The 27447-nt window shown below is 39.4% G+C and overlaps 1 protein-coding gene across 7 annotated transcripts in view; it reads right to left on the reverse strand.

Annotated features, from left to right (window-relative positions):
• The window catches only part of LDB3 (LIM domain binding 3), a 127603-nt gene that overhangs the window by 61445 nt on the left and 38711 nt on the right, over nucleotides 1–27447 (reverse strand). For all 7 annotated transcript variants that reach the window (XM_075423018.1, XM_075423022.1, XM_075423021.1 and 4 more), the window contains exons 3-5: nucleotides 22655–22806; nucleotides 12866–12941; nucleotides 296–318 (exon numbers count right to left, since the gene is read on the reverse strand). In XM_075423018.1, coding sequence (XP_075279133.1) covers nucleotides 296–318; nucleotides 12866–12941; nucleotides 22655–22806 — 251 coding nt within the window. The remainder of the gene's footprint in view (nucleotides 1–295; nucleotides 319–12865; nucleotides 12942–22654; nucleotides 22807–27447) is intronic.

Here is a 27447-nt window from a genome sequence, read left to right on the forward strand (position 1 = left end):
GAGATGAACACATCTGAAAGCATCCACAAGAACTGAGCAAGCTGAGATGCTAACTCCCTTTGCAGCATGAGAACACCACCAACAAATGCCAAACATGTGGCATGCCTGGAAGGCAGCACCACTGGACACCAGTGGCAGCCCACGACACTTGCCATACCAGTAAGGTTTTCAAATAAATATTTCCACTTGCAAGCAGACACAGCAGGAACACAAGGGATCATGCTACCCCAGAAAACAAATCTTCACACATACAGCATCACACAGATACTTGGCACTACACAGAAGTGATACTAACTTGGCAGCGGTGTTGGTTATGACCTAAAAGAAGAGAAAGAGAACAAACAACATCAAAACCAACCACATAGAAAAAGGTAATAGTTTTTAGAGTGCAAAGGGCAAAAGGTATTCACAAAAGCTTACTGAAGCTTTTTTCAGACCATCTACAACTAAGAACAAAAAGTAAATGTATGCCTGAAAACCCTAACATGATTAAGAAAGGAAAAAACGTAGGGATTGTAGTTGATCCAGCAGGACTTAGTCGGGTACGGTGGCATTTTGGCTGACCCTTAAACATGATGTTATTGCTGTGCATCCCTAGCAGTACTATTATCAAAGTGTATGGGGGGAGGGAGCGGAGGGAAGAAAGAAGCATTTGCAGAGTATATTCTCATCTGAAAATAGCAAATGAGTGGTAGAGATTATATTTTTCCCTCAGATACTAAATATTCAGGGATGAAGTCTGTTCTCCTCAGGCCACCCTCAGAGCTGGTATTGTAAGACTGATTTTTTGGTGTTCTACATGCTGGAGAATATCCAAAGAATACATCAGTAGATGTTTTAAATCTAAAACTAAGGCAAATGCCTTGGCATTTAACCAACTATTGGCCTAACTCTGACTGTACCTACATTATGCCAACAGTGGTATAAGCCAATTAATTTCAGAACAGTCATTCCTAATTTATTCCATGTGAAATAAGGAAAGTCCGTGCATTATGTGGTTTTTTGGATATCCATACCAGGATATTTTATTACATCTGGTATGTTCACAGTATGAAAAAACATATGTTCATGCTACATCTTGCTTTGCTGCAGAAACGAGAAGTGACAGTGGCTTGCACGGTAATTCCAGAGAAACAAAACACAAAACTCAACATAGGCCTTAGGTGGGCCAAAGCTGGGAGTGATGAACAGATAGTGTGCTCAGACCATAATATTATGTTATTTGCTAATAATTCTTTCTGTTGGTTGCATGGATAGCATTAATGGGCTATGACATTGATTTTAACTTAGTTTTTTTGAAGCTTAGAATACCCATATTTTGCTCTTATATTCTTGGGTGAAGAGTAATTCATCATATTTTGTGCAAAATGAAAAGGAAGAGAGTCCAGGATCAGTTAAACATTTCTTCTTATTTAGCTGCACAGAATGCTGTTGACAGAACTGGGCACTGAACCTTCCACCTCGCTGCTGTAACGTTTCTGGATCTGGGATTGATACAAAATACCGGACAGCAACGTTATACTGTTATAGAGTGACATTCAGAGTGGATTTGTCTCCTTCTGCTTTTGCTTGGCAGAACCTTTGATATTACTGCTGCTTTTTACACACGGTCCTTTTGCATTGGCTCATCCAGCTGCCCTTTTCATGATCAAAAATGCTCTAATGAGCCAAAGCTGCAGTAAAGGCTTTGCACTTCTGCATTTCCATGAAAAAGCAATCACAGATCACCTTCTGCAGTTACTGTTCTTCAGACTCTCGGATTCAAGAATATTCTTCTAACTTTACAAACCCTACATTAAGCCAAATATATCAGTCTGTTACAGGAACCAGTAGAGATATATTAGGAACAAGCTGCAGCCTGTAAGCACATCAGCGATCCTATATCCATTTTAGGTATGTGCAGGACAGCTGGGCACTCATTTACAACGAAACATAGTGTAATAGTATCATTTTCTAAAGTGGACTCTGATGCCTGCTTTAATCTTCTAATCCAGACCTCTGCCTTACACATAATATTTTAAAGGCAGAATTACTGTCCTTAAAATACACCTTAATGAGAGGACCCACTTGTTTGCATATAGAAATATGTTCCAAGATAAAAATCATTATGTGCACACACTAAGAACAGCTCAACAGCCTCAATCAGTAAAGATTTTTCAGATGTGAAGAGGCCACTGTAGCTTCCTTTAAAAAGAGTAAAGCTTTACTTCTCCTTATCTTTAGTATGTGATGAGAAAATTCTCTCCAGTTCAGATCCACACGTTATTTTAGCTCGATTCTAAATAGGGACATGTATGAAACACCCAACTTGCTGCTCACAGAGGTCACACAGTAAGAAGCCAGTAACCCAAGCCACCTGGCACGTACTTGGGGGACAGGTATTTACTGCCCTTGACCTACAATGTGAAAAATAACTTACGCTGGAATGACAGAGCGCCACATATTACAAGTTATGACTCACTCTTCATATTTATTAATACTCCCCTTTCCAGAGCTTTCAGCACACCAAGTTCCACACTCCGAACAGGCCACCTCTATTTTTCACCCTGGGCCAGGGTGATAAAGCTTTAATGGGAAAGTGTATCAGAGAAACAGATGCTTTGTTATTCTTTGCAGATCAAAGAAATAATCTCAAATTCTAGCTTTCTGACGGGATTTTCCAAAGGGTTTAGCTAAACCTCTAACAGCAGTTCACAAAATTAAATTTAAATGATTTGGTGAATAGGACACCAAATTGAAATGTGAAATATACCTTAAGATCAACCCCCAAACCTGAATTTTCTTACAGCTTTTGTCATACTGCTAAATGCATGCTCATGAATGCATAATAAATTCACAGTTTTGGAGCACTGTAATTTCACAAGCTGTACGCAGCGTCTCATGTTGTACTGTATGATAAGAAAGTCCACAACAAAGTCCAGAGCTGATTTTGCAGAGCTCACAGTGCTTTCATTGTGCTCTCATTCACGTATATCCACATGCAATCGAGACTGTCATGGATGATACCAAGTCCCAAGGCAGTTACAGGTTCCATGTCACTCTCCACAGAGTGGTAGGAAGGATGCCTCTCCCTTCATGGGTAACACTCAAGTAGGAGTGGGAAGGACAGGGTTGTTGGACTCTGAATCTCCTCTGCATGTAAACAGAGATGTACAATTCTCTAAATCTCAGGAGCAATTACCTGAAAAGACCTTAGTAGCTCTAGGCTCTTTTGTCTTTTCAGATTGTTCCTGTGCTGCAGGATAAAGGCTGAGGTTTTTATAAAAGAACATTTAGATGATTTCTCATAAATTTTCTTACTTGTTCATCAGTGCTACATATATTGTAGGCAGATAGACAGCAATTCCCTAAAATTCTGTTCAAGCTAAACACAAAAACATTTTTTAAATCTCAGATGGTTGTTCTAAGGTAGAACCTCGCTTTTTAATTCGGTGCATTGCCACAGGCAATGCGTACCTGTAAAGGAGACATAAAGCATGGAAAAGGAGCAGAATGAAGACGGTGAGGTGCTTTCTGCAGGCCTATCTTTTTTGCACCCCAACAATCACTGTCATATTATGCAGTCCTGTCGCAATGCCCTCTGGAATCAACAGAATGGTTCACATTGACTTCAGCCTGTGATGGATGCAGCTGGCTTTTAATTTCGGTAAGAAAGAAACAGAATGTTGAGCCATCCAAAACACAGCCCCTTCACCCTCACCCTTGCAGATGTTCGGAAGGGTTGTGAAGACAGTGGGAGAAAGACAGTGAGATGTACTCCCAGGCAACTCTGCATACTGAAATAAGACAAGGATTAGTTTTCCTCAAGAAAACTGTATTAGGAGAGAAGCATTCTGAGGTTTATTTTGCTGATCTTGCTTACTAACTGAAATAATTTTCTTTTAAACACTAATTGTCTTCCTTAATTATCCAGTATGAAAAGAGAGGATAGGATTTTTTCAGATAAGTTAATTAGGATTGTTAATGCTGAGTGCTCAAGAGAGTTACAATGAATCATCTAAACTGCTTGCATCATCTAGAACATGGATATACGCTCTTTTATGAGGATAAAATATCCTTGCTTTCCTAAGATTTAAAACCCGTTGGGTTTACTCTTGCAAAGAGCTTCTGAAATGGGATATAAAATACTTGAAAATATGCATTTGCTATCAGACCTTGCGTGGATAGTCCGAATTGTCTGTTCTTCCCCATATAGCCAAGTCCCTAGTGTTGAAAGTACGCTTTTCCCCATATTCATAATAGGAAACTTAACTTCATTTTAAATAAATGCAAATAAACAAATTAGAGATTTGCTTACAAATTAATACATGAAGGCAGAAAAATTAGGAAAATCTGTTTCTCATTGCTTTTTCTGATGTATTGTAGTCACTCCTCACTTCACAAACTTATTAATAAACCAGTTGATCTGCAATACAGTAACACTGAAAACATTGGCAGCATGGGATCAAACTCTCTGGGTAGTATCTAGAGATGATTCCTTGTTATATACAAGTATGGAGCAAAGCTAACGAATGTGAGACAGACAATGTTCAAACCAGAGGATTCAAAATATTGCAATTTTGACTCATTTTGCATAGGAAAGCGAATACATTAAGGCAGGAGTTATAGCGGGACACTCCAGTAGGCTCACATGTCAGATCTGCTGGTTAAAGCCATTTCTCTTTAGGAAAGTACCAAAGCTCAGATCCGTTTTATAGCAGCTTCTATAATGGCCGACAGTGACACTTGGTTCTGTGAGACTGCACGCATTAGTTGAAATCATTTAGTGCCAGAATCCTGAGAAGATCACAGTCACTTCAGTTGTTGTGTTCCTCCTCATGCTCTGGTGACTATTGCCAGTCCATACTGCAACTCAGATACCAAAGACCAAGAGTTTTTCTGTAATGGCACTGTATGTATGTTTTGGGGGTACTGGAAAATTTAATGATTGTTCCAGAGCTTAATCATGATCACCAGACAAATGCACAATAGGGTAGGTAATATTACATTCATTTTTCAGCAAATTCATTACTTATTGAAATATTAAATATTTTACCATGTTACCTACCCTCTAGGAAATCCGCCTTCCGAAGCCCTTCGGTTGAGACTTAATTTATGCATCTCAGCCATTTCCCTTAGAGTCTCTGCTGAGTAAAGGCCAATTGGGTTGTTATACTGCCTTGCAGGGCTCAGCTGGTGGAAAGGACTACTGCCATCAGCCGATACAGGGCTTCGTTTTGAACCTAGGTTACTCTTTGCAGGTGAAATGTCAGGAGTCACAGACTGAGAGGACATGGAAGATCTAACTGTGGTAGTCTTTAAGTAGGAAGAGCTATTTGAAAAGCTGATCTCTTGCTTGTTGAGGTAGCCTGAAAACGTTCCATTGGTTGCTAAAATACTACCCACAGGCCCAGTCGCCGTGTTAGTTAGAGGACTGAAGGTTGGTCTGTTGCCATTGATTTCCCAAGCAGGTTCCTGTAGTAGCAAACATGCAGGCCAAGAAAAGAAAAAAAGAAAAGAGCAATCATAGAACACATGCAAAAATAACATATTTGCAATTACTGCTTTCTAAACATATCGATAAACTTGCAATAAATAGACTGGGGCCAAAGCATCCAACCTTTCAGGGAAGATTTTCAACAAAGAAACGCGTTGTTTCAAAATGAGGGAAGCAAAACATACTCAGGCGTTTTTTTACTGGGTTTTAGTTGAAATCCACAAATAAAGCTTAACATTGAAAGAGCATTTGCTACTAGTCAACCTCATAGCAATAATTTTATAGAAAGACAACACTGTCCATTAATTTCTAGGATAATTAAGAAATTTTAGAAAAAGTCTTGAGGTCAGAATCATTTGAGATGATACACAAACACAAAAGTAAATGCCATTATTGTAAAAACATAATGATTCTAAAGCACAGCATTGTATTTTTCATGAGTACACTTCAAGTTATTGAAGCCCACACATTGCATTGTTTCCACAGGCTCCGGTACATGCTAATTAGGCCATGCAGCATGGTTAGCAGAGAGACCAACAGGACTCGAGGACAGGGACCGCTCAACAGATAGGATGCTTCCAGTCTGACCATTGCATTGTTTCCACAAGAAGCAATGTGTGCCTGAGTATGCAGATGATGAATGTATGATCCTAGTCATGTCCCAGATAACATTCCTAACTAGGACAGCAGGATATACTGTCTTAGTTGCAGTCAGGGGATCCTCTCCTACAATAGCTATACCCACAGAAATCCGTGCTGGTGCTCAAATTAGAAACATTCTACCAAAGCCTCGTCCTGGAAAAACGCAGTACTATGCTTCAGTTTCATAAATGATTTGCTATTAATGCAGCTTAGCGAAACCAAAATAAAAGGTAATATCAAAAAAAGGAAAATATTGCTTTTTCAGCAACACAATATAGGAAATAAGTTGTCACATGAGTTCTGAGGAAGCTTCATGTAAAATCTATGCTCACGTTGCCTAAACTGCTTCAAGCTCATTTTGGTGCAATGCCACCTGAATGCCTAGGACTGAAGCCTTAGGGTTAAACTGCCTCATTTCTTTCCAGCTACTGGCAACGGGTAGTGACCACAGCTTTACACTTTTTGGAAGTCTGCCTACCTGCAGCATGGACAATTTTATCAGAGAGGAATACAAACTTCTCTTTAGGAGGACATTTACTCTCAGTTTTCTTATTCTTTAACTTCTAAACGCTCAGTGACCGGAACACGAATAGCAAGATTCTACTATCGATTATTTTTAACATCTCTTTAATGTTTGCCTTTCGAATCTAGCATCCTGAGTGCTGAAACGCATCAGCACATGTTTTAAAATAATGAATTATATAGTTTCAAAAGCTGTTTTATTCTTTGATTTTGTTAGTCTGTAATTATGTGCTTTGGATAAAAAAAATCTGTAGCTGAGGTACCCAAAAAACTATTTGAATGCGTGGCAATCGACAGATTTCTCTAGAGCCATGACATCAATTTGTAGTTTATCTTATCTTGGATGCTCCTGGCTCCAGCCTAACTTGGGTACATCGCTTTTGCTACAGGAGAAGGACCACCGCAACCTCTCCCTCTGGACCTGGTTGATGGCTGCAGCCGTAACTGGCACCCCGACGCTGTGATGCTCACAGTTTAGAGGCCCACTAGTGATGGTGGCAGCATGCTGCAGTCCAGCCCTGGGGGACATGGACAGGCAGGAGACATCATCCTGAAGAAGGGACGGAGCCCACAGTCTGCCCTCAATGAAAGCCAGTACAAGAGCAGGCGGTGGCCTGCAGTGACGTTTTGCCTCATCTGGGCTGGCACTGCTTCAGTGGCCACCTTAACATCTTACACACATCTCCCCCATAGCCTTGCATGAAACGTAAACTTGAGAATAATTTGACCTCTGATTTCCTGCTTTTGCCAGTATTGGTTATCATTAATGTCATTTACTGATTTTGACACTAAGGTTCACTAGAAAGATAAATATTTTATATTCTCCTTTTGGATTTTTCTAACCTGCATATTTAAGTTTAGGGAGATTACGATTAATTAAAATTAATTGCAAAAAAACCCTAAAGGTCTAAGGATATAATTAATCATAACATTAAATAGATTTAAGATGTTCTGAATCAAAAATGTAAGGTAGATAAAATGAACTGAGAACAATTTTCTTAGTAATAAACAGGAAGAGATTTTAGCTGGCATTAATAGCTGCCTGAGGCTCTAGAAACAGATAATCCTAGAAGCGTTTTTCAGACTATGCCTTTTTAAATAAATACATTTGAATTACACACTTCAGTCATTATACCCTGATGTAGAAAACGGCAACCAACCAACAACCAACCTCTAAGCGGCCTGCTGCAGCTTCCGAACATCATTAAAGAAACAGAAAACAGGGATTCTCCCTAAAACTGTGTTGTAAGAGGCACAAATGCACAAGACCATGTTCAGAAATTGCCACCACTTGTGCTAATGAGGTTTACATGCTAGCAGAGAGGGACAAAACAAATATTTAAAAAGAAAAAAAAAAAAGGAAAAAACAACAGAGGCAATAAAGAAGAAAAAGGATATGCCAGAGTTATATTTGTTTGCTATCCTGAAAGCTCTGTGGCTTTCATCTAAGTTAACTGTGAGTTTGCTTCCTAAGCTCCATAATAAAAAGAGGTGCAAGGAGATCTGATTATCAACTATCAGTTTCAACTGCTAATGAGAGAAATGCCAGATATTTCCTTAGTTCTAATGCATTTTCATAGCTTTGGCGTTACTGGACACTAACAATAGGCAAAGGGAAAATTATAGGACCACGATAAAAAATGATGGTTGATGATTTTGCTCACCTTTATGAGATGAATGGTGCTTTGGTTTCACTCCTTAAACACTTTCTAGCTGGAATACCAGCGTGCTGGTAACTCAGCACTAGAATTCCTAGGAACCCAGCTGTGCCAGGTTAGCATTCTCCATTTTGAGTCAATATTCATGGTCGTTTTAAGGTAGGTTTTTTCCCTGTGTTTGGGGCAAATGAATGAAACAGGAAGTGCCTAAGAAAGCAGCTGTAAAACTTCTAAAGAATTACTGCCCAATAATAAGCTTATTTAGCTCTTTCCTTTTGTGATTGACAAAGAATCTCTCCTTCAGTTTATTCTCAGCAAGATATTTTAGATTTTTTTTTCCCTAGTTCAGTGGCAAAACCAGATCAATGCAGCCTTTCTGAAACCATTTCTGAATTCGAAGGTCAGATTTCTAATACTGAGCAGCAGCACAGCTCTTAGCACTGCATCACACGAAGTGCAACCAACAGTAACAAGCGCTCCCCTGTTCCCCATCTCTCCCGTCCCTTTCTGTCCCACACCCTGTGCGGCTGGAAAAGCAAGCGAACATTTCCAGCAAGCCCGATGCTACCCTTCAGCCGGCCAGAAGAGGAGGCTCTGACACTGAGCAATGGGCTTCTTCCCTCGAGAAAGATGCTGTGATCCTGCAACAATCCCTTACTACGAGAGGAAAAGTGCTTTTTAATTTCCCAGTGTAACGTCAGTGAATGAGCTTAAAGCTGAGAAATGTCTCAGACATCTGGGACTAGAAGGAAGCTATGAATCAGCTCAATTTCCGTTCTGAAATATTATTATTCTTTTCTTCATAAATATTCAATTTCTGTGAAAGGCAAATACTCCTTATGTACCTGAGAAGTTGAGAAAGAAATTTATGTTGGAAGTCAATACTAGTTTTTCAGGTCCTCTTCCTTTGACAGCCCACGTTCTATTTATCTGTCGCTATCACCACACAGTCTTTATTCACCTTTTGCACTTCTGGGAGAACAATTTTAACGCTACACTAATGAATTTGACCTCCCAGAATGCCCAAGAAGCAGTTGTTGTTTTAAACTTTGTCTAGAAAGAAGGAAACTGATGCACCATGGCATTAAATGACTGCTCAATGACATCCAACAAACAGCTTGTGGCTCAGCCAGCTCTTCCATCCTATGCTTTACTTAAAAAGTCAATCATCTCTTCCTCTATTTTCTCTTAGCCATATCGGTTCCCAGATTTGGCAGGAAACAGATCATAAGCATTAGGAGATCCTCACTGTGACTCTGAAATAAGTGAGTTAAGTACTGTTCTATAAACAGGACAACACATAGTCATATTCTTAAAATTAAAGAGGCTGTCTTAATACCTTGATGCAAAAGGGCAGAAGTTAAAACTATATTTAGCCTTAAAGCTTCAGCTTGAACATTTTGAACTGCATTGAGCTGAATCTTCACCTGCGTTGCGTCCCCCCAAACAGCTGCAGGAACTCACTGACGGATGACGGCTTAGTTTCAACCCTTGGACTCCTGCTTACTCTTCTTCTTATTGGAATGCTTTCAGCACTAGTTATGCCCTTTCTTCCAGCTCTGCCACACCTGTGCAAGAGACTTGACTAAATGAAAAAGATTTGACTAAACTAAATGAAAATTGTTTCAAGTTTGAGATTAATGTCAGATAAGGAAATAGTGAAACTGCAAATCAGTCAGACTTGTATTTCCAGTAATAGCCCTACAGCTCAGCTGACACCATCCTCATGGTTGCAGAGCCTGTATCATCCATAACATTGATAGCTCAAGCAAGTAAGGAGTGAATGTATGTTACTTGTGGAATGTAGAAAAATTTCTACCATGGTGAAGAACTCTGGGGTTTTTATACCTTCCTTACATCTCTGTAAAAAAAAAATGTATGCTTACTTTTCTCTAACACAAAAAACCATGACCATAGCAGTCAAAGAAGAAACACATGCTTGAAAATTAGTGGAAGCTGCAATCAGATCAGCAATAATGTACAAGAGAATTTATGGTTTAAACTAGACACTGAACTTGCACATGCAGATTTTTTTAGCTAACATTGCCATGCCTTAACCTTGGCTCAGAGAAAGGTGAGAAAAACTTCTCTCGATGTTTGAGGACAACATTGTTGTGACTGTCTTGTAATGTAGTTTTCTGCTGGTTTCTGAAATGCGATTAAACTCATTTCATGTGAGCCATCAGAGTCTAAAGACTGTCAAGCAGTGATGTGTTGGTGACAGCTTCTGCCTATGTGTCATGGAATCCTTCATTTCTGCAGTGATACTGTTACTAGAAATAATAAAGGGACAAGCAAATAAACCTTGATTTTTAAAGTACATTTACTGTAACATACCTTTTTGCAACATCCCCATACCACTGTCTGTATCAGTAAAGACTTTTTATTCTGGATTTTGAGACTTCTCCAATGGTTCAACGCCTTCATTCCCTTCCAAACCACCCTCAGAGAAGAATTTTTCTTCAGTTAAAAACTACTGTTGTCTCCTGTTGTATACTAGTGACACAAACATCACTTCTCCTACCTGCAAAGGGCCTCCCACTCCAGCACTCTACTGCTACCCCTCCCCCTGGACCAAAGACCCTACACCTAAGACAACCTTTCTGAATCCTGCTAGATACCCTGTTTCCCACCATAACTTCTCTTAGATGCCACCCTTTTCCTCCAGAAAGGTTCCAGCAAATCTCTTTTCCAACTGCAAGTGCTGCCTGTAGCCCATTCAGAACAGGCTGCCTCCAACAACTCCTATAAACCTTTCCTAAGCATCGAGACACAGAATGCTCAAGAGCGAGACAACATGCTCCTGAAAAAGGGTCGAGTCCTTTGATCCTCATCTCTCTCTGAAGTGTTAAAATAGGAAATGTAAAGTGACTTCAGAGCTTTCATGCCAGAGGCACTTTTAGGACCTTTAAAAAAACCTACAGTGCGTGGAGTTAACTTTTCTATAGGGTAGATGGTTAAGGGAGAAGAATGTTTTGTGTGGTAAACAGCTTTGAATAGCTATGGCAGTAATTTTGAAATTGACACTTGTCAGGGAAGAAATGCACCTAATACAGAGTCAAGAAAATCTGATGTATAAAAGCTTTCATGTGCCTGTGGTGCAAGTAGACAAATGTCATACCTGCGCAGGTGCTCTTGAGGGCCCCAAAAGATAATTGTCAGTCTTGTGTTGGTGAATAACTCTGAAGAGACATGTCTACTTGCTGCCTTGAAAACTAACAGCATTCTGTGTAGTTCTTGAGGGAGAATAAGTACTCTCTCACCCTTCCTGTCCCTGTTACTTTGCTGGTGCAGTTGAACACCAGTCTAAAAGAATGATCCACCCGTTTTGTTCTAGGAATTTCACAGTACTGTATGGTGACTCTTCCAATAACTTTCTCCAAGATAACTTTTATAAAATCATGATATAAGCAGAAACAACTCTGAGCAAGGTAAATTCTTAATTTCATCTTCCCTTACCAAAAAGTTGACAAGATCTGGAGTGAAATAACATCATTTGTCTCAACTAGGAATGGTCAGACAAGTTCGTTTCAAATTTGACAAAATAGAATTGAATCAAATTACTCTCTCCAAGTGTGTTTTCTTCTGTTAGTCTGAACATATTTGCAGCAGTTACAGGGATGATGTTACCTTCTGAGCTCTGCATTTGGAAAACATGGTGTTTATAAAAATGACTTAAAATTGATCTATGGAAGTCAGAACTGCCAAAACCAGTAGAATATCACCTAATTTCCCCATGTATTTTGGTCTTCAGTGTTTCTTATTTATACTACATGCTAGGGATGACACTAGCACTCACAGAATGGGTACAGTTGCGGCAATGGATATTTTACCTCCTCTGCATTTATCTAATTAAATGTGTCAGCAATACAAATGTCCTACCCGGTGCTTGAGCCTAAGGATATATACCATCTTTCAGGTATCCTTGCTCCTCAGTGCCTCCAAAGATACAGATGATGACTTGCCAGGTACAGTCAATGAATGCTGTTTATTATAATATGAATATTTATTTTATGGAAGACGACGAGCTTTGACAGCAGAAACCAAGCCATCCACTTCCTCTGCCACTTGCTGTTATTCATTAAGTTGACTTATCCTCTTAATTTTTTATTCTTATATCTTTTGAATAACGTGACAAGAATGTAATATGATGCAAGCTTTCAAACACCCTAATGTCCTCTTTCCAAATCGGTGTCTTTTCAGTTGTAGTCAGGATTTGGATACACTGAGGCACAGTCTATCAGTTTTTCCCCAAGAATCTACAAGAGCAGATGTATCTTTTGAGAAGGTTTGGTAGCCTCTTGCAGCCTAGATGAGAATCAGCTGCTCAGAATGGGTCAGACCAGATCACGTCAGAGGACAGCTGGATGCTTTGGTTCTGCTAATAAGAAATTAGCAAAATACAGATCACTAACACATTGCATTGTGGCACTCCTGCTGCCTGCGCACTCATTCAATGTTTACTTATTTGGGGAGAGCAAAAGCTATTTCCCGTAGCAGGTATTTGCCTTCACTGCAATAGATAAAAGTGATATTAACTGTGGCTGAGGAGAAATGTGTCACATACCTTCTGGTGGGGAATTACAGCCCTGGGAGAGTCAATTCTGGGTGCTGTGGTTGAAACTGGCACTGGACGTTTAGATCTGGGGAACCACCCCCAAAAAAAGAAAGAAAAAAAGATTAGCAATCTGGACTCCTATTTTTCAGCTCTAATTTTATGCAGAAATTCTGCTTAATCAGGAGTGAAAGCTAAGTATAGCCTAGACTTTTTCTGGTGATCAACGTGCTTTTTCTACATCCTCATTTTAATAGCTCTTAAATGTGAGAGAAAGAATTCAGGTTTGGGCAGCACTCTGGAAAAAGGGAACTTCAAAGCATCTTAAAACGCAGAGACTGAACTTCAGTACTGAGGCATCACAAGAGCAGCTCCTCAAGAGATTATTATTTAATAGCTTAAACTGTATAGAAACTGGCATAATTTAAACCTCTCTGCAGGAAGAAACCTGGGCTTCGTTTCAGACAATTTCGTTTCAAAAGAAGCAGATCACTACTGAATTAACCACACTCCAGTCCAAATGCCTGCCTTTCACCTGTATTTGACAAATATATAATTTAAAAACCAAAAATAAACCCCACTAAAATGCTTTCAAAACACAAAGTTTGCCCTTTTATTGGAACACAGCAAAGAAAGCAGAGTGATGAATGCAAACTGAAACACTCTAGGATGCTCAGCTAAGTGAAGATATATTTGTGGGAGGTCCTGTGAGAACCTGCACAGCGCTGAACATCCCCCTGAAATCTTTCCAGTACACATGGGATCACCAGAGAAAATTAAATGAAAAATGTAAAAATAGTCAAAAGAATCAGAATTATACAAGTAATATCCTATCGCCAACCTACAGGTCAGGATTATGCCTGGAATTCTCGTTTTTAAAAGTACATGTTAAAATTAGGACAGGTGCAAAAATACTTAAATCCATACAAAGAAAGCAGAGGTGACTGAGACATTTGGAATTGTTTGCTTTAGAGAGGAGGTGAATAAGGGAAAGCATTACAGAGACTTAGAAAATAATGAATGGTAGAAAAAGGGAAATAAAGCTACGTTCCTTGACGTTAAGTGAAATTAAAAAGACAACACGCATAAAATTGATAAAGGCAAACATTTTCTCCTAGAGTACTTTATTAACCTGAGGTGAAACTCATTGTTACAAGACATCATTGACACTATGACAATAGCACGATGTCAGAAAGGATTAGATATTTATACTTACAACAAAAATTCCAACAGCTGCTTTAGGTTGGATAAAAATAAGTAACCATACAGATTCTTATTTTTCATGGCACAGCTTAAAAGACTGATAGTGAAAAATTGATAGAGGGGATTGTAAGAAACGTGAAACTAGGTAGGTTTTTCCTACCGGATCTTCGAATCAAGACCTTTTGTGTGAGGTTCATTATTTCCTTACTTAGGGCTGTGTTGCACTTTCCTCTGAAATACCTACAAGTGGCATCTACCAGAGACAGAAAGCTGAACTAAACAAAAACTGGGATCTTCCACAGCAGCAAACCCTGCATTAATACCTAGCTTCAACACTGAGCTGTGCATTTAGCTTTAGTTGCCTCACATAAAATATTTCCATCAGCAGGAGCAAAGAAACAAAAAAAAAACTAGGAAAAAGGAGTAATCTTTACAAGAACTAGAAGATTTCCATATAGAAGACATGGAAATCATGCTACTTTGAGAGCTGAAAACAAAGACGAAGGAATAGAAACCTGCCTCACAACGAGATACTATGAAAATGTACACAGTGTGAGGAGACAATAAAACCTGGCATTTTGTTAAACAATAGGTAATTAATCTGTGAAATTCACTGACACAAAGTATTCCTGAAACAAGAGGCTAGAAAACTGTAAAAGGCACTAGTGCTGATACTCATAGTTGGAATATATCACAAAAAAACATAATTATCTGAGAAATCTGTACCTTCGAGTTCTAAGAACAAGAGCTAATCATTAATTGCCTAGAACAAACTTTCCTCAGGAGAGTTACTGACTGATATTCCCTTAGAAGTGAGTGTTATACCCTTCTCCCAACCATTTTAGCTTAAAAAGAGAAACAATAAGTCATATTCATGAGACATGCACATGTATCATGAAAGACAACAAAAAAGAGAAAGAAAAAAAAAAAATCAGCTGCAGCCCAGAACACAGTCAGAGTTGCTGAAAATTGACTGCAACAATTTATGAACAGACAAAGATTTACAGGGAGATGCTGATCCTCCTTCCACCGGTGTCAGTTCTGGGCACACCCAGTTATTTCTGTGAGGTTACGTGGCGGGACCTGGCCATACCCAAGACCACAGCCGGGCAGAGCAGACACTGAGTGTCCCCTCTGCTCCGCTCTGCTCGCTGATCATGAATTTTAGTGCCAAAGCTGCTCAGCACTGTAAACACTCTTTGTCACGTACCGAGGTACAGCAAACAACCACATGCATGTTTGATGCATAACTGGAATGTATGTGTATTGCAGCAAAGGAATTTATTTGCCAGACTACTCCATCACTTCTGTTGTTTATTGTATGACTGTTTTTCCTCACTCACTACCTGACGACAGAAGATGCTGATAAAAAGCTGTATTTCTTCCACATTACTGATAAGCTACATCTGTCACTCACAGTGCTATCCAACCAAGATCTTTTGTTTCACACTGACTTTGAGGTTTCAAGATGTTACTTTAAAACAACAAGGTTCCTACATAACTCTGCCTTGGATGTTTATAGCCTTGACATTTAAAAACAGAATGATGAAGCTTGCTAGATTTAGTAGAGACTTACACCAGAGAAAAGGGCAGAATAGGTGAAGTCAATTTGTGGAATGAAATTATATGCACTTACAGAATAAAGTGATTAGTTGCATAAGAGCCATTACTCCTCAGGGAAAAACATCTGCAAGTTCAGGACATTTTTTTTCCTCCCTCTTTTGCTAGATGAATCAAATCCTGCAGCAATGCAAGTTTGCTTTTCATTTGCTCCATCCCGGTAGCTCCTAGGGGTAAATAGGGAGGCTCTGCTGGTATCCCTGCAGCTCTGCTCTGCCTGAGAGTTCTCCAGAGAGTAGTAACTATGGATGCTGAGCACATGCCTGGCACTCACCCCATGCACGCAGCAAGCTCTACGCTTAACCTCCATGGAGTATGGACACCTTTTTTTCAGGCAGGTTATTTTTCTTGCTGTCCTCTTCTTCCTGTCTTTCAACTATTTTAAAACCATTTCCAAAGCTTTCCTCTCCTTATCGCTACTGAAAACTCAGGTAAGCCATAAAGAATGTGGGTTCACCCCCAGGAAATTTCATCCAGTTACAGAACTTGTTTATGCTGTCATGGATTGAATTTGTACCCAGTGCTCAGTATTGCTATGCTGCAACAGACATCAGTTGGGCAGAGCACAGACAAAGAGGTGGCCAACCCCTGACGATGCCCGAACGACAGGCGAAACGGCCCTTGGTATATCTCTGCTTTTGCTGTAAGAAACAACAGGGCCACCAACCATTAAGATTTTGTAAAAAAAGAATTAGGTCTGACAGCTTTTATAGTGGCTGGTGGGCAAGAAACACCCCAGTAAAAAGGATTCATCCAAAGGAAACTATGAACTTCACATGCACAAATAACACATTACGAGATTGATCTAGTAAAGCCTTAGTATTTTATGCGATTGAATGATTCTCATTCCACTTCTTAAAAATACTACATCACCCATTCCAATTAACTTCAAGTGTGTAATTTACATTTTGACATGTCCACGCTTAAGCTAATCAACATTAATCAAGAAGACAAGGTCCCAGCCCTAACAACTGGTGACCTTCTTGTCTACTGTAACATTTTGGGGAATGTATCGACTTCCTCATTGCAGAATGCAACCAATAACTGTTTGTGTGAAAGATTACTAATGTCATGTGTATTTACTAAGTTGTGTCAGCCCACTGACTCTGGTATTGCCCATGATACCCATCTTGACCTTTACATGGTAAGTGCAATATAATATGTGAAAGGATTCACATGGAGATTATCTTTAGCTCATCCAGACAATATTTCTCAGACAAATAAAACAACGATTTTTAACCACACCTCTAAGCTGGTATCTGGGGGGAAAAAAGGTGATGTGCACTCTGAGAACAGTTCTAATCCCTAAGTAGAATCTTATTGTAATGAAAATTTCATGGCCCTTTAAAGCCTTGGCATATATCCACAGTTTCCAGGCTCTTTTCTAAAACTAACATGGACACTTTATGCAGTGAGTGTACATAGCAGTCCACTCAAATAAACTGCTCATGTAAGGAAAATATTTATATTTATTGCAGTGACTGACATTGATATTTCATTTTCCATGGAAAAAAGCTGCTTATTAATTTTAACAGCATTAAATATTACTACTCAAAGACAGTAATCCACAGCCCTGTCCAAATGCTAACCTGACATCTATAAACAAATCCTACTGTCCTCTCATACTTCACTGAGTGAATTGTGGAGGGCTCCAACACAGACTGAACACCTAGTCGCAGATCTCAGTACTTGGTCCAGTCTAGATCCACGAGCTTTGAATTTATTTCTTTGATATTTAGCCAGTATTTTCTTAATTTAACCTTTAAAACCTGCTGAGAATCATGCTGGCATATTTAAACATAATTTCTGTAGAACTCAAGGGAATAGATTAAAGGACAAAGCTTCATTTTTTCTTTTTATACTCTTATTTGATTTTTTGACATGTCACCTAATTTCAGGCTATATTTCTACGGCAATATGAACATATTTGTACTTGAAAATAGGATGAGTCCATCATTTCCAGTGAAATGTTATCAAATGTAAATGGCACATTTTGTGAACACTTGAGGCTGAGTGGTTAAATACTGTGTTCTGATAGGAGGCAGGCATTCATATCTTTAATCCAGTCTGGCATGATCACAAGCATCTCACTTCTGCGTCCAGTAATTCAGAGATCCTTACTGGACTCGAGATGTGCTCCTCATTCCCTGAACTTTCAAGTGCTGCTATGCTAGCTATTGAGCCCCAGGTGGGACTCCTTTACAACTGCAGTCAGAAAGGCAGGAAGAACCAGGAAAAACTTAAGTCACTCCAAGCATGGATTTCAGGACATATATTCACAGTGCTGAATGTGAACACTAGCAAATTATCACTAGCATCAGTGTTCCTTTCAAACAAGAGCCACATTCACATGGGCTCAGATTCTACCTCTAGTACGCAAGAAGTCCCTGAATGAAAACATCATTAGTCTGATGAATATAATGGAATCATTCAAAGAAGAGAAAAAATTCCAAACCCATATTTTCATTTTCTGTTTGTTTTTACTAACCACCTCCTACAATGCTTTTAGGAAATGTTTCTACAGAATAGTCTGAGTACCACCATTTCAGACCATACTTTCATCAATTCTGTTTATATAGTTTTAATTTACTCTTAAACTGGAATAGATACCCTCTTCTAATTCTTCTGAGCATAAACGCAGCCTAAATCTGGTTCCGATTTAAAATGTGCCCATCAGCAGACCTAAAACATGCACAGAATTGGTTACTATTCACAGCTTCAGACAAAAGAAAGCAGCTTACAATAAACACCGAATTCCCCTTGCTTGCAGTTTGCTGTCACCACATGCTTTATTTATAGTAGGCCTGAAATAAATACTGCAGGATCAGCCATCTTTTGATGCTGCACAAAAAAGGAAAGCTATTAAATATTTACCATAAATCTCTCGTAGCTTTGCCTCTGACTTTTTCCCTTTCACTGGAAAAATAGGATTATTTAGCTCATGACTTTCCAGCAATAGTGACTGTCTGGAAGTGAACGGTAGCATCACTGGCATGCCTTGGGAGGGGAAGGTTGTGTCAAGGCACAGCAGGCACAGAAGGTCCACGCCTCCCCTGCTCCTCTCCAGCAGCACAGGGTGACACCAAGGCAGGAGCCTCAGAGCGTCACAGGAATGTTTGTGCCAGCAGAATGAGGTGCGCTCATGTTACAGCACTTTCCAAAACTAAGCCAGTACATTTGGTGAATCCTTTCCAAGGAGGCTGATCAGATTCCTTGAGTTAAGATCAAATGAATGTTGTGGATGCTCCAGTGGAACGTGCTGACAAATAATACCGCGCTCTCGTGCATTGCATTTACTGTGAATTTAAAAAAGAAACCCATTCGTATGAAATATAAATAGATTTCGTGTGCATTTGTTTCTTCACCTGTGAACTGAATACTGTAGGACAATAAGTTTATGGCCTAGTATCTGTGGGACAGCCAGCCAGTTAAAGATGAACTTTGCCTGGCCCAGAACTAAAATGCCTGGGGGCAGCTGTGTAGCTCAAGTAACTGATTAGAAACTGATACTGAAAAATGACGAAGAACTAAACTCCAGGAGGTCACAAAAAGATTAAAAGCACAGCAGTGCCTTTTTCCACCACAACCCAGGTCATTACAGAGCATGATTATAGCCTTCCCTAGGATTGTCTAGCAGAAGTAGCACTAATCCCCCCGCAGTACATTTAGAATAATGTACGTTTCTAAGGAATGAGCTGCATCTGTCTAAGTATCTAATGTTTTAGAGTATCAGCCTTGTTTGGCTGAATACTATCATGCCTCATGGAGTTCTACTGGGTAAGAGTGCACAGTGCCAAAGAAATTTCTTTGCTTGTGCCCTCACTGCTGCTTTCTTCTCTTCAGTAAAAGAGAATTCATTTCCTAGATGTATTTTGTCTTCTGAAATGAAGGAAGCAGAGCTGGTCTGGAGGGTCCCACACCTTTCCACATCACTGGATCACAGGTCTCTTTCTCCAGAAACGTCCCAAATACTTCAGCTCCCTGCCACTTGCCTGTCTGTACCCTTTAACTTCCCAAAAGCAACCCAGGGAGGCACGCTGCAGGCTCTGGAGAACTTGGCAGCCAGACATTGAAAATTAGCAGCCAGAAAATGCAGCATTTCACTCAAGCCAGTAACAAGACAAGTTCTGGCTGCCTGATCAAACCTCTGGCATAACTGCTGAGTCCTCCATCCTAATTTTGTGGTTTCATGTGAAAACTTAGCATGGGTGAGGTGATAAGTACAAATTTAACAGGGATTTTAGGGAAGGAAGCTGTCAGAAAAACACTTGACATCCACAAATTCCTGAACCCGTAATGGGATATCTACATGACTGAAGCACCAAGAATTCCACTCAGGCCAGCACCGCACACTAAGCACTCACTGAAGAGCTACGTTAGTGTACCGTGAACAGTGCAGATTGATAGTACTTGAAGAAAAACTAAGTTAGTATAGCCAGAGAAGTGTAGACTCATCGTTTAGGCAGGCAAGTACGAATGGGCATTCTTAATGCTTCCCCTTCTGCTACATTTGATGTCTTGCAATTTGATGTCCTGCATAAGTGCTGACACCATGTACAGCTTTTCTTGACAGCCAAATAAAAAATAACCCGTTCCCCACCCTGAAAAAGAAACCCCACAGGGAACTTAAGTGTGATAATAAAAGTGAGTAGCAGCAAACACTGTCTGAACTGTCAGGTTATAAACAATGCTCGTGAAACCTTCATGGCCAGGATCAATAAAAGGAAAGGCCATCGCTCTTGAGAGCCAAGAGCCATTAGAAAAATAAAAAGCTTTCTGTCTCAAGAGGGTTTATGTCTAGATTTCATGTTCCACTGCCTCTTCCATGGTCTTATACACCAAACAAGCAAGTTCACTTCTACTTCCAGTGCTGCAATGGAGAAAACAAGCCACAGATTGGTTCCATGACCTTCGAAGATATCCTGTAGAGCCACACAACTACTTCACATAAATGCCCAAGATCGTCAAAATTTAGGGCTTAAGTTCTCCCATCACAACAGTCAATTTTCTAATGCACATATACGCCTTTTCCATGTGAAAGGATTTCCAATGTTTCCAAAATTTTATGCAAATGAGATAACTGAGTGTCCCCATCTCTATGATCTTTATGGAAACTAGCTTTGTTTTTCCATAGTAGTAGAACATTCCAGTTTCATTGCTGCAAGCCATGTTTTTAGCACAGGCATTTTCCTGTAACCAAGTTTCAAGAGTTTTTGCCTTTCTCCTGTTTTGTTCTTATTTGGATGAAAATAACTATCACTAATGACCACTCCTATATTTTTCATGTTAACTATTCTTCTTGTCACCAATACAATCATTGTCAAATAATTAAAAAAAAAAAAAAAAGTATATTTCAGTGTAAATTTTGGACAGGTGACTAAACTGCCACAATCTTTTTGTGCTTAGCTAAATTAGCCCACTTGTGCCTAGGAAAAATGATTTTTCAAGGTGAGCTTAATCTAACTTCCGAAATATGGTGGACATGCCTTCTGTTTAAGACTGGGGTATTCAACTACATGCATCAAGATAGTGCCCCATCTTCCCTCAACAACTTTGGAAGACCATTTTCTTCTTGCTTCTGATGTAAAACCCATTTCAGTACATTTAGGATTAGGCTCCTGGTCTCTGTTTAATTTTGGCTGAAAATCTTGCCTAAGCACACTAGAGGCATACATGCACATCATACGAGATGGCAGAAATTATTCCATGCATCTCCCTACCTCCCTTGCATTCATTGAAACAGCTAGACCACACCCTTTGAGAAGAATCTCAAAGATTTTTCTTTGAGAAAATCTGGAAGGAACTTCTGAAGAGCTTTAATTTAAACACTGTTCCAGGAAATTTACAAGTTATACATTTCCAGGAAATACGTAAGTCTACCCAGTGTTCTCACAGAAGCTAACAAATGTGTTGCAATTTTCTACGTTATCTGGAACTCCCACTTAAAGACAAACTCGAGAGTTACAAAGCCATGTGGGAAATTCAGCCATACATTTTGCTTTAGAGTACCCTGCTCTGTCCTGGAAACCTCAGCTAAAGATTTTTTTCCCTTAGGTGTGAGTCTGTTCCTGATACTCTTTAGCTCTACTGCGTGCCCATGTATGAGATTTTCTAGTATATTCCCAGAAATTGTATTTTCACACTACGACCTGCTTTCTGTACCAGTCTTTGTCTAGCCTATGTAAAAATTATCTTCTCTACAACGCAATAAAAATAGCAATTACTTTGCTTTGTGTAATTATGGAGCTTTAAGTATTACTGCAACTAATACAGAAAATCTCAGTGCAAGGTTACCTGACTTGAGAACAAGTTTCCTAAAAAGCAAGCAACATTAACCAGGGAAAGTTAAGAGACCTGTTATGTGAAGAGATTCTGCTTTCTCAATGGCAAGACAACTTCTATCACTTCTCTATGAGAAAATCTGCCCTCTCCTTGTTCTAATGACTTCCTTTCCTGCTCTCAGGCTACACCTTTCTTATTGCCAGATGCAGAGAGGCTACTTTCAAACTCATAGGTGCCAGATCATTAGCTCAAATTCTCAGCCTGCTGTGATTATTCACCCTGTGAATGACAGGTTCCTCCCATGCACTCATAACACTTGTTATAACAGTCATTACTAGAATAGTCGTTCATAAATTAATCAAACAAAACTGTGTGCTGTCCACATGGGAATAAATAAAAGAAACATCACTGTTGGATTATTTTTTAACAGAAGCTTGAATGAATATGGGATTACACCTGTATCCAACAGGCTAAATTGAACACAGATAGACTCAAAATATCAACCATACTGATTTCTATAAGAATCCATGCTGCCTTCTGCAAGAATCAGAGCAGATTTGGGCTTTCCATCTCATATTTGTGCCATGAATACTTCAAGTAAATCTAACAGACAGCGATAAAACACTTATATCCCTTAGTCACGACTTTCACAGGATGCCCTTAGGAATGCAAAGACTTTAACTTATATCTACATACTTCTGAAGAGTGAGGCTCAAGTTGTGGCTGGCTGACTTGATCTTGTTCTGGGCCTCTAGGTGGGTCATGCTGTCAGTGTTGACTCCTTCAATGGCTACCACAAGGTCCCCTTGGTTCATCTGTGACTGTGCTGCCTTGCTGCCAGGGGTGATCTGTGTGGGAAAGGAAAAAAGAAAAGTCATATGGGGATAAGTCATTCTGTACACAAAGCACTTATAGAGAACTTGCCCAGAATTATAATGAAGAATAGACACAGCACTAAATACAGTAATAGCTACAACACTAGCTGTATCTATTCTCGTATGGATAAAACAACAAAATTTATGGAAATTAAACAAACTCTTGTCATTTCTTCATTTTGAGAAGTTAAGCCCAATGTAGTGCTTCCCTTACCTCTTATCATCTACTCCTCAAGGGGATAATTATTGCTGTTTATGTTGGAGCAGTATATAGAGACATTACTCAGAAGCAGAAAACTAATGAACCGCTATCTACTGCATGATTTTACTGTATTTTTCCTCCTAAAACCCATTTTTTCCCCAGTTAATTCTTTATATTGAGCAGACAGAAAATGGATGTCTGAGGGGCCTGGGACATGCTGTGCTTCTTTTATAGCAAGCTTCATAGGAAATCATTCTGCTTAACCTTACCCACATACAACTAGAGCTCCATCACCAAGACAGATTACTACATATCCAAGATGACCTCATCAACCTGCTGGACCTCATACTCCAAAGGCAGACCAGCACTTTTAGAAATAAGAAGCCATAATGCTTGAACTACAAACCCAACTAATGAGACAACAGTTCAAAAATTCTGGTCATTCACTATGGGATCACATTTTGTTAGCTCCAAATGCCTTGTGAACTGCACCTTCTCCGAATGGACAGTATCCTGACCTCAATTTTACACAGCCCTCTCAGCTTGCATCTGGATGACATTGACACAGTACAGCTACTTATGAAACTTGACTCGATTAGGGAACTCCAACTAAAACAGAAGAGCCTTCACATACCATCAGCCAGGCAAATTTTAGTGAGCACATCAAAGCTGTCCTCTGCTTCCAGCACGCAGTCCTTAAAAGGTACAGACATAAGCTATAGGTGTTTGCTCTTATTTTTAGGTACTCACTTCCTTGCATTCCTCACTTCTAAAACAACCCAAGGATAATCTAAAATACTACAACAAAGGCTGCAGCCAAAAACTGTTCCTTCAGCACAGTGAACATAAAAGAAAGATGTGTCTGATTATGAGCCAAAATCCCCCTGTGAATTCAGCCAGGCTGAGACTGCGAAGTTAAATTCCTAAGGAAACCAAAACCCAACACAAATCCAAACACTTTTCCTCATCAAGTCTGAAGTGAAATTCCTTAACCTGCCTTCCCTAATATGACCTCAAAACACTTCAAAATATGCACATACTCAAAACAAAAAAGTCCTTCCAAAACAATTCCCTAGATTGCTTATTTGTGCTCTTCCACTGGCAAAGACAAAGCAGAAAAAAGGAAGAAAAAGCCCCTTTTCTTAACACTCCTTTGAAGGTGCTCACTATAGAGGCTGTCAGTCTAACTAACAGCGTAGTCTGACAAGGGGAGTCGTCAATTTACTAGAACACAAGCTCTAGGATCAGGGTGCTAGAACACAGCACCCTGAATATTCAGACACTCTACTTAAAAACAGAGATTACTTTGGAACTAGGCACTGTAAATAACATCCCAGATCTGATCTGACTGGAAGAGACAGCTTTCTATTCCTTTTCATTAGAAATCAAAGCAATAAGAATTCTATGTTTTCTGAGTGAAGAACAGCCACAGATACGATGTTCTCATGAAAAGCAAGAGTTGATTGGTAATGGCAGTGCCATTCCCTGATGTATTTTTCTGGTCTTCAGGAACTGAGGGGAGGGGGAAATACTTTGTGATAGTTTCAATGATGGAGCTCTATTCTGCAGTCTAATGCACCCTCGTGGAAAGAGATTAGTAGAAACACGAGATTCATATTACAAGCATAGTTCTCCTAACCTATTACACAAACATTAGCTTCTATGCATTTCATTGACCTGTATTATGCAAAGTACACAGAACCTAGAAGCCTATAAAGAATATGGATTATTTGCATACCCATATGTACTTGTATAGTTACTGAAAGACCCTTCCCTGCTCAGTCCCCCAGATATGTCAAGAAACAGAATCTGCAATAAAATAAGAGAGCAGGAAAAAGCAAAATGTGAACAAAAGCCAAACTCAGATAAATCAATCAGTAAGACTTGAACTCATCAAGTAGGACACTTCAGTCTTCCTCAATTTATCCTTTTTCTCTATTAATATTAAAAGTTTGCCAGTCAGGTAGACATCAAGGCTTAAGCCTTCTTGATAAAGATTTTTTAATAAATAATCTTCACACATCTCTTTTCTAAGACACCACTTTTTACCTCCTCATGAAACATGCAAGTTCTTGCCACAAAACGTTAACTGTATGATGCTGATACTTCCAGTCTCCAGACAGCTGGTTCCAAATGCTGGGTACTCCCCCTTTTGCTCATCAAGAACAAAGACTAGTTTTCAAACATCGACCCAGTTACTGAAAGTCAAATGTCTGCCCTAATTTGGGAATTCTTATTTAACACATACATCTCTCCTACCACTCCCCAGGGATGCTTCAAACAAAATAAGCCCAGAGAAGCAGAGCTTCCACAGAAAGGTTAAAGAAGTCTAGATCTGGGACTAGTTTAAGATAGCTGTAATATACTGATTTCTCTTTCAGTTTCTCTGATTTCTGCTTTTTCGAGCCACAAATTTAAATGTTTTATCTTAAAATAAAAATGCAACAGGTAACTACAACTGTCCTAGAATTAGTGTCAAATTTAGAGGGAGACGATGGTTACACTAGCGACATGATTTCACTTACTCTAGTGGGATATCTTCTGCCTAACACTTTTAGAAAACACTGACTAAACAAAAAAATATATTCATCAGAAGAATCTATCAAACAAAAAGTCCTGGGTAACTTTGAATTTACGATTTATATAAATTTCTATTTATGGCCATTACAACACCCTTTCTGAGGAGAAGAGCTACAGCAGAACCATACGGGCAATGACAAGGAAACAGTCTCGGTCATGGCTTACCAGCCAGTGTTCCGTTATTTGACAAGGAAAGGGATTTTTAGTCGTCTCTTTAAGCCACGTGTAACGGTAACAAATACTGGGCTGGATTCTGTCATACACCTCTACCTTTCCACTTTCCATTTCAGAGGCCAGCACTCCATTGATGTCACTTCAGCTTTATAATTCAGCTTATTCTAGCTTCATAGACAGTAAGACTCATAAGTATAAAAGATGGATCTAGTTTATTGTATCTGTAATTCAGAACCATAATAAGTATCAGGAAAGAATTACTTCTTCCCTCAGTCTTCCCACTGGCTAAGAGCATGCTACGTAGATTAGTTGATTCCAAAGACCTTTTAATAGGAGGCATTATTAAATTCTGGATGTATAATCTGTATAAAATATTCAAATCAAAGTACAAAATTATACTTATTTTAGATAGACGCTAACAAGCTTCTCTGAGATGTGAATCGTCAGTGTGCATTTACAGCAGACATTGAGAACAGCCAGTAATTGTTGGGGACAAAGTACTGGTGTACGGATCAGGATATAGGGCAGCCAGATCTGAGGTGCCAAGGCACATTCAAGACTACCTTGTTCCCATTTCTAAAGGTCCACCAGAAAGTGTTTATCTGTTGGTATTTTCCTTTGAAAATCCAACTCTGATCTACTAAAACTTTACTAAATTTAACCACAAACAGAGAAGATCTTACTGTGTCTTTGTGAAATCTTTAGGGATTATTTTCTATTTAAAAAGGGTTTTAAAAAACATTTTTTAAATGAAGGGTGAATTAACCCGTGGAATTAGACTGCAAATCCAGATCTGTCTACAAAGTAAGTTCTAGTCTGCTCTCATCTTTGCCTCTCTTCTATTAACAGAAATAAAAAAAAGCAGAGAAATATAGTTCTGTCTAGGCGAAGTATGCATTTTTTAATTTGACCGCCAATGTGTTTTTCTTAAAACATCTCTGGGCAAGATCTAGACAGAACTATTTCAGAAAACCTTTGTAATAGTCTTAACTCACTTGCTCTGGGTTACAACGTAGCTTTCAGATGCTAGGTGTTGCAAATGCCTTTATTTAAGGCTACAGTGAGATGTTCAGCACAGCTTCAAGGTATAGCTATTTCTGTCGATTTACAAAATCCAAGCCAGGGTTACCACTGACAAATCTAATTTTAATGGCAATTCTTCAGCGCCTCAAGGCCAAGCACAGACTTCATCTTGAAAAGCCAAGCATCTTTCACCTCTCTCAGCAAAGCAGAGGAACACTTGCTGCTTAAGACATATGAATTTTCAGCCTTCGCAAATTTCCTACAAGGCAAACAACTGACTTCCATCCCCAGCTCAAAGCAAGTGGGCAGGCTGGAAGTATCACATGTTGCTTTTAATGCACTACAGAGAATTCTTACTACGCACTGTTCTGAGCAGATCTGTATACTGGGTGAATATATAGTACGACAGTGACAGCTGTGCCCTAAAAAATAAGTCTGCGCTGGGTTCAGAGTAAATAGTGCTTAGCAGGAGCTCTGGGAGGCAGCACACAAAGTGCAGCTGCTGCACCACCTTGAGAACAGCACGTGTTCCCATCCAAGCCCCCTCAGCTACACTCTGAAGGGGGAGAGGCACGGATCAGGCAACATATAAGTGGCTGAGTGTTAAAATACTAACAAGAATGCTTGTACAAACA

Source organism: Opisthocomus hoazin, chromosome 6 (assembly GCF_030867145.1).
Source record: "Opisthocomus hoazin isolate bOpiHoa1 chromosome 6, bOpiHoa1.hap1, whole genome shotgun sequence".
Lineage (NCBI taxonomy): Eukaryota > Metazoa > Chordata > Aves > Opisthocomiformes > Opisthocomidae > Opisthocomus > Opisthocomus hoazin.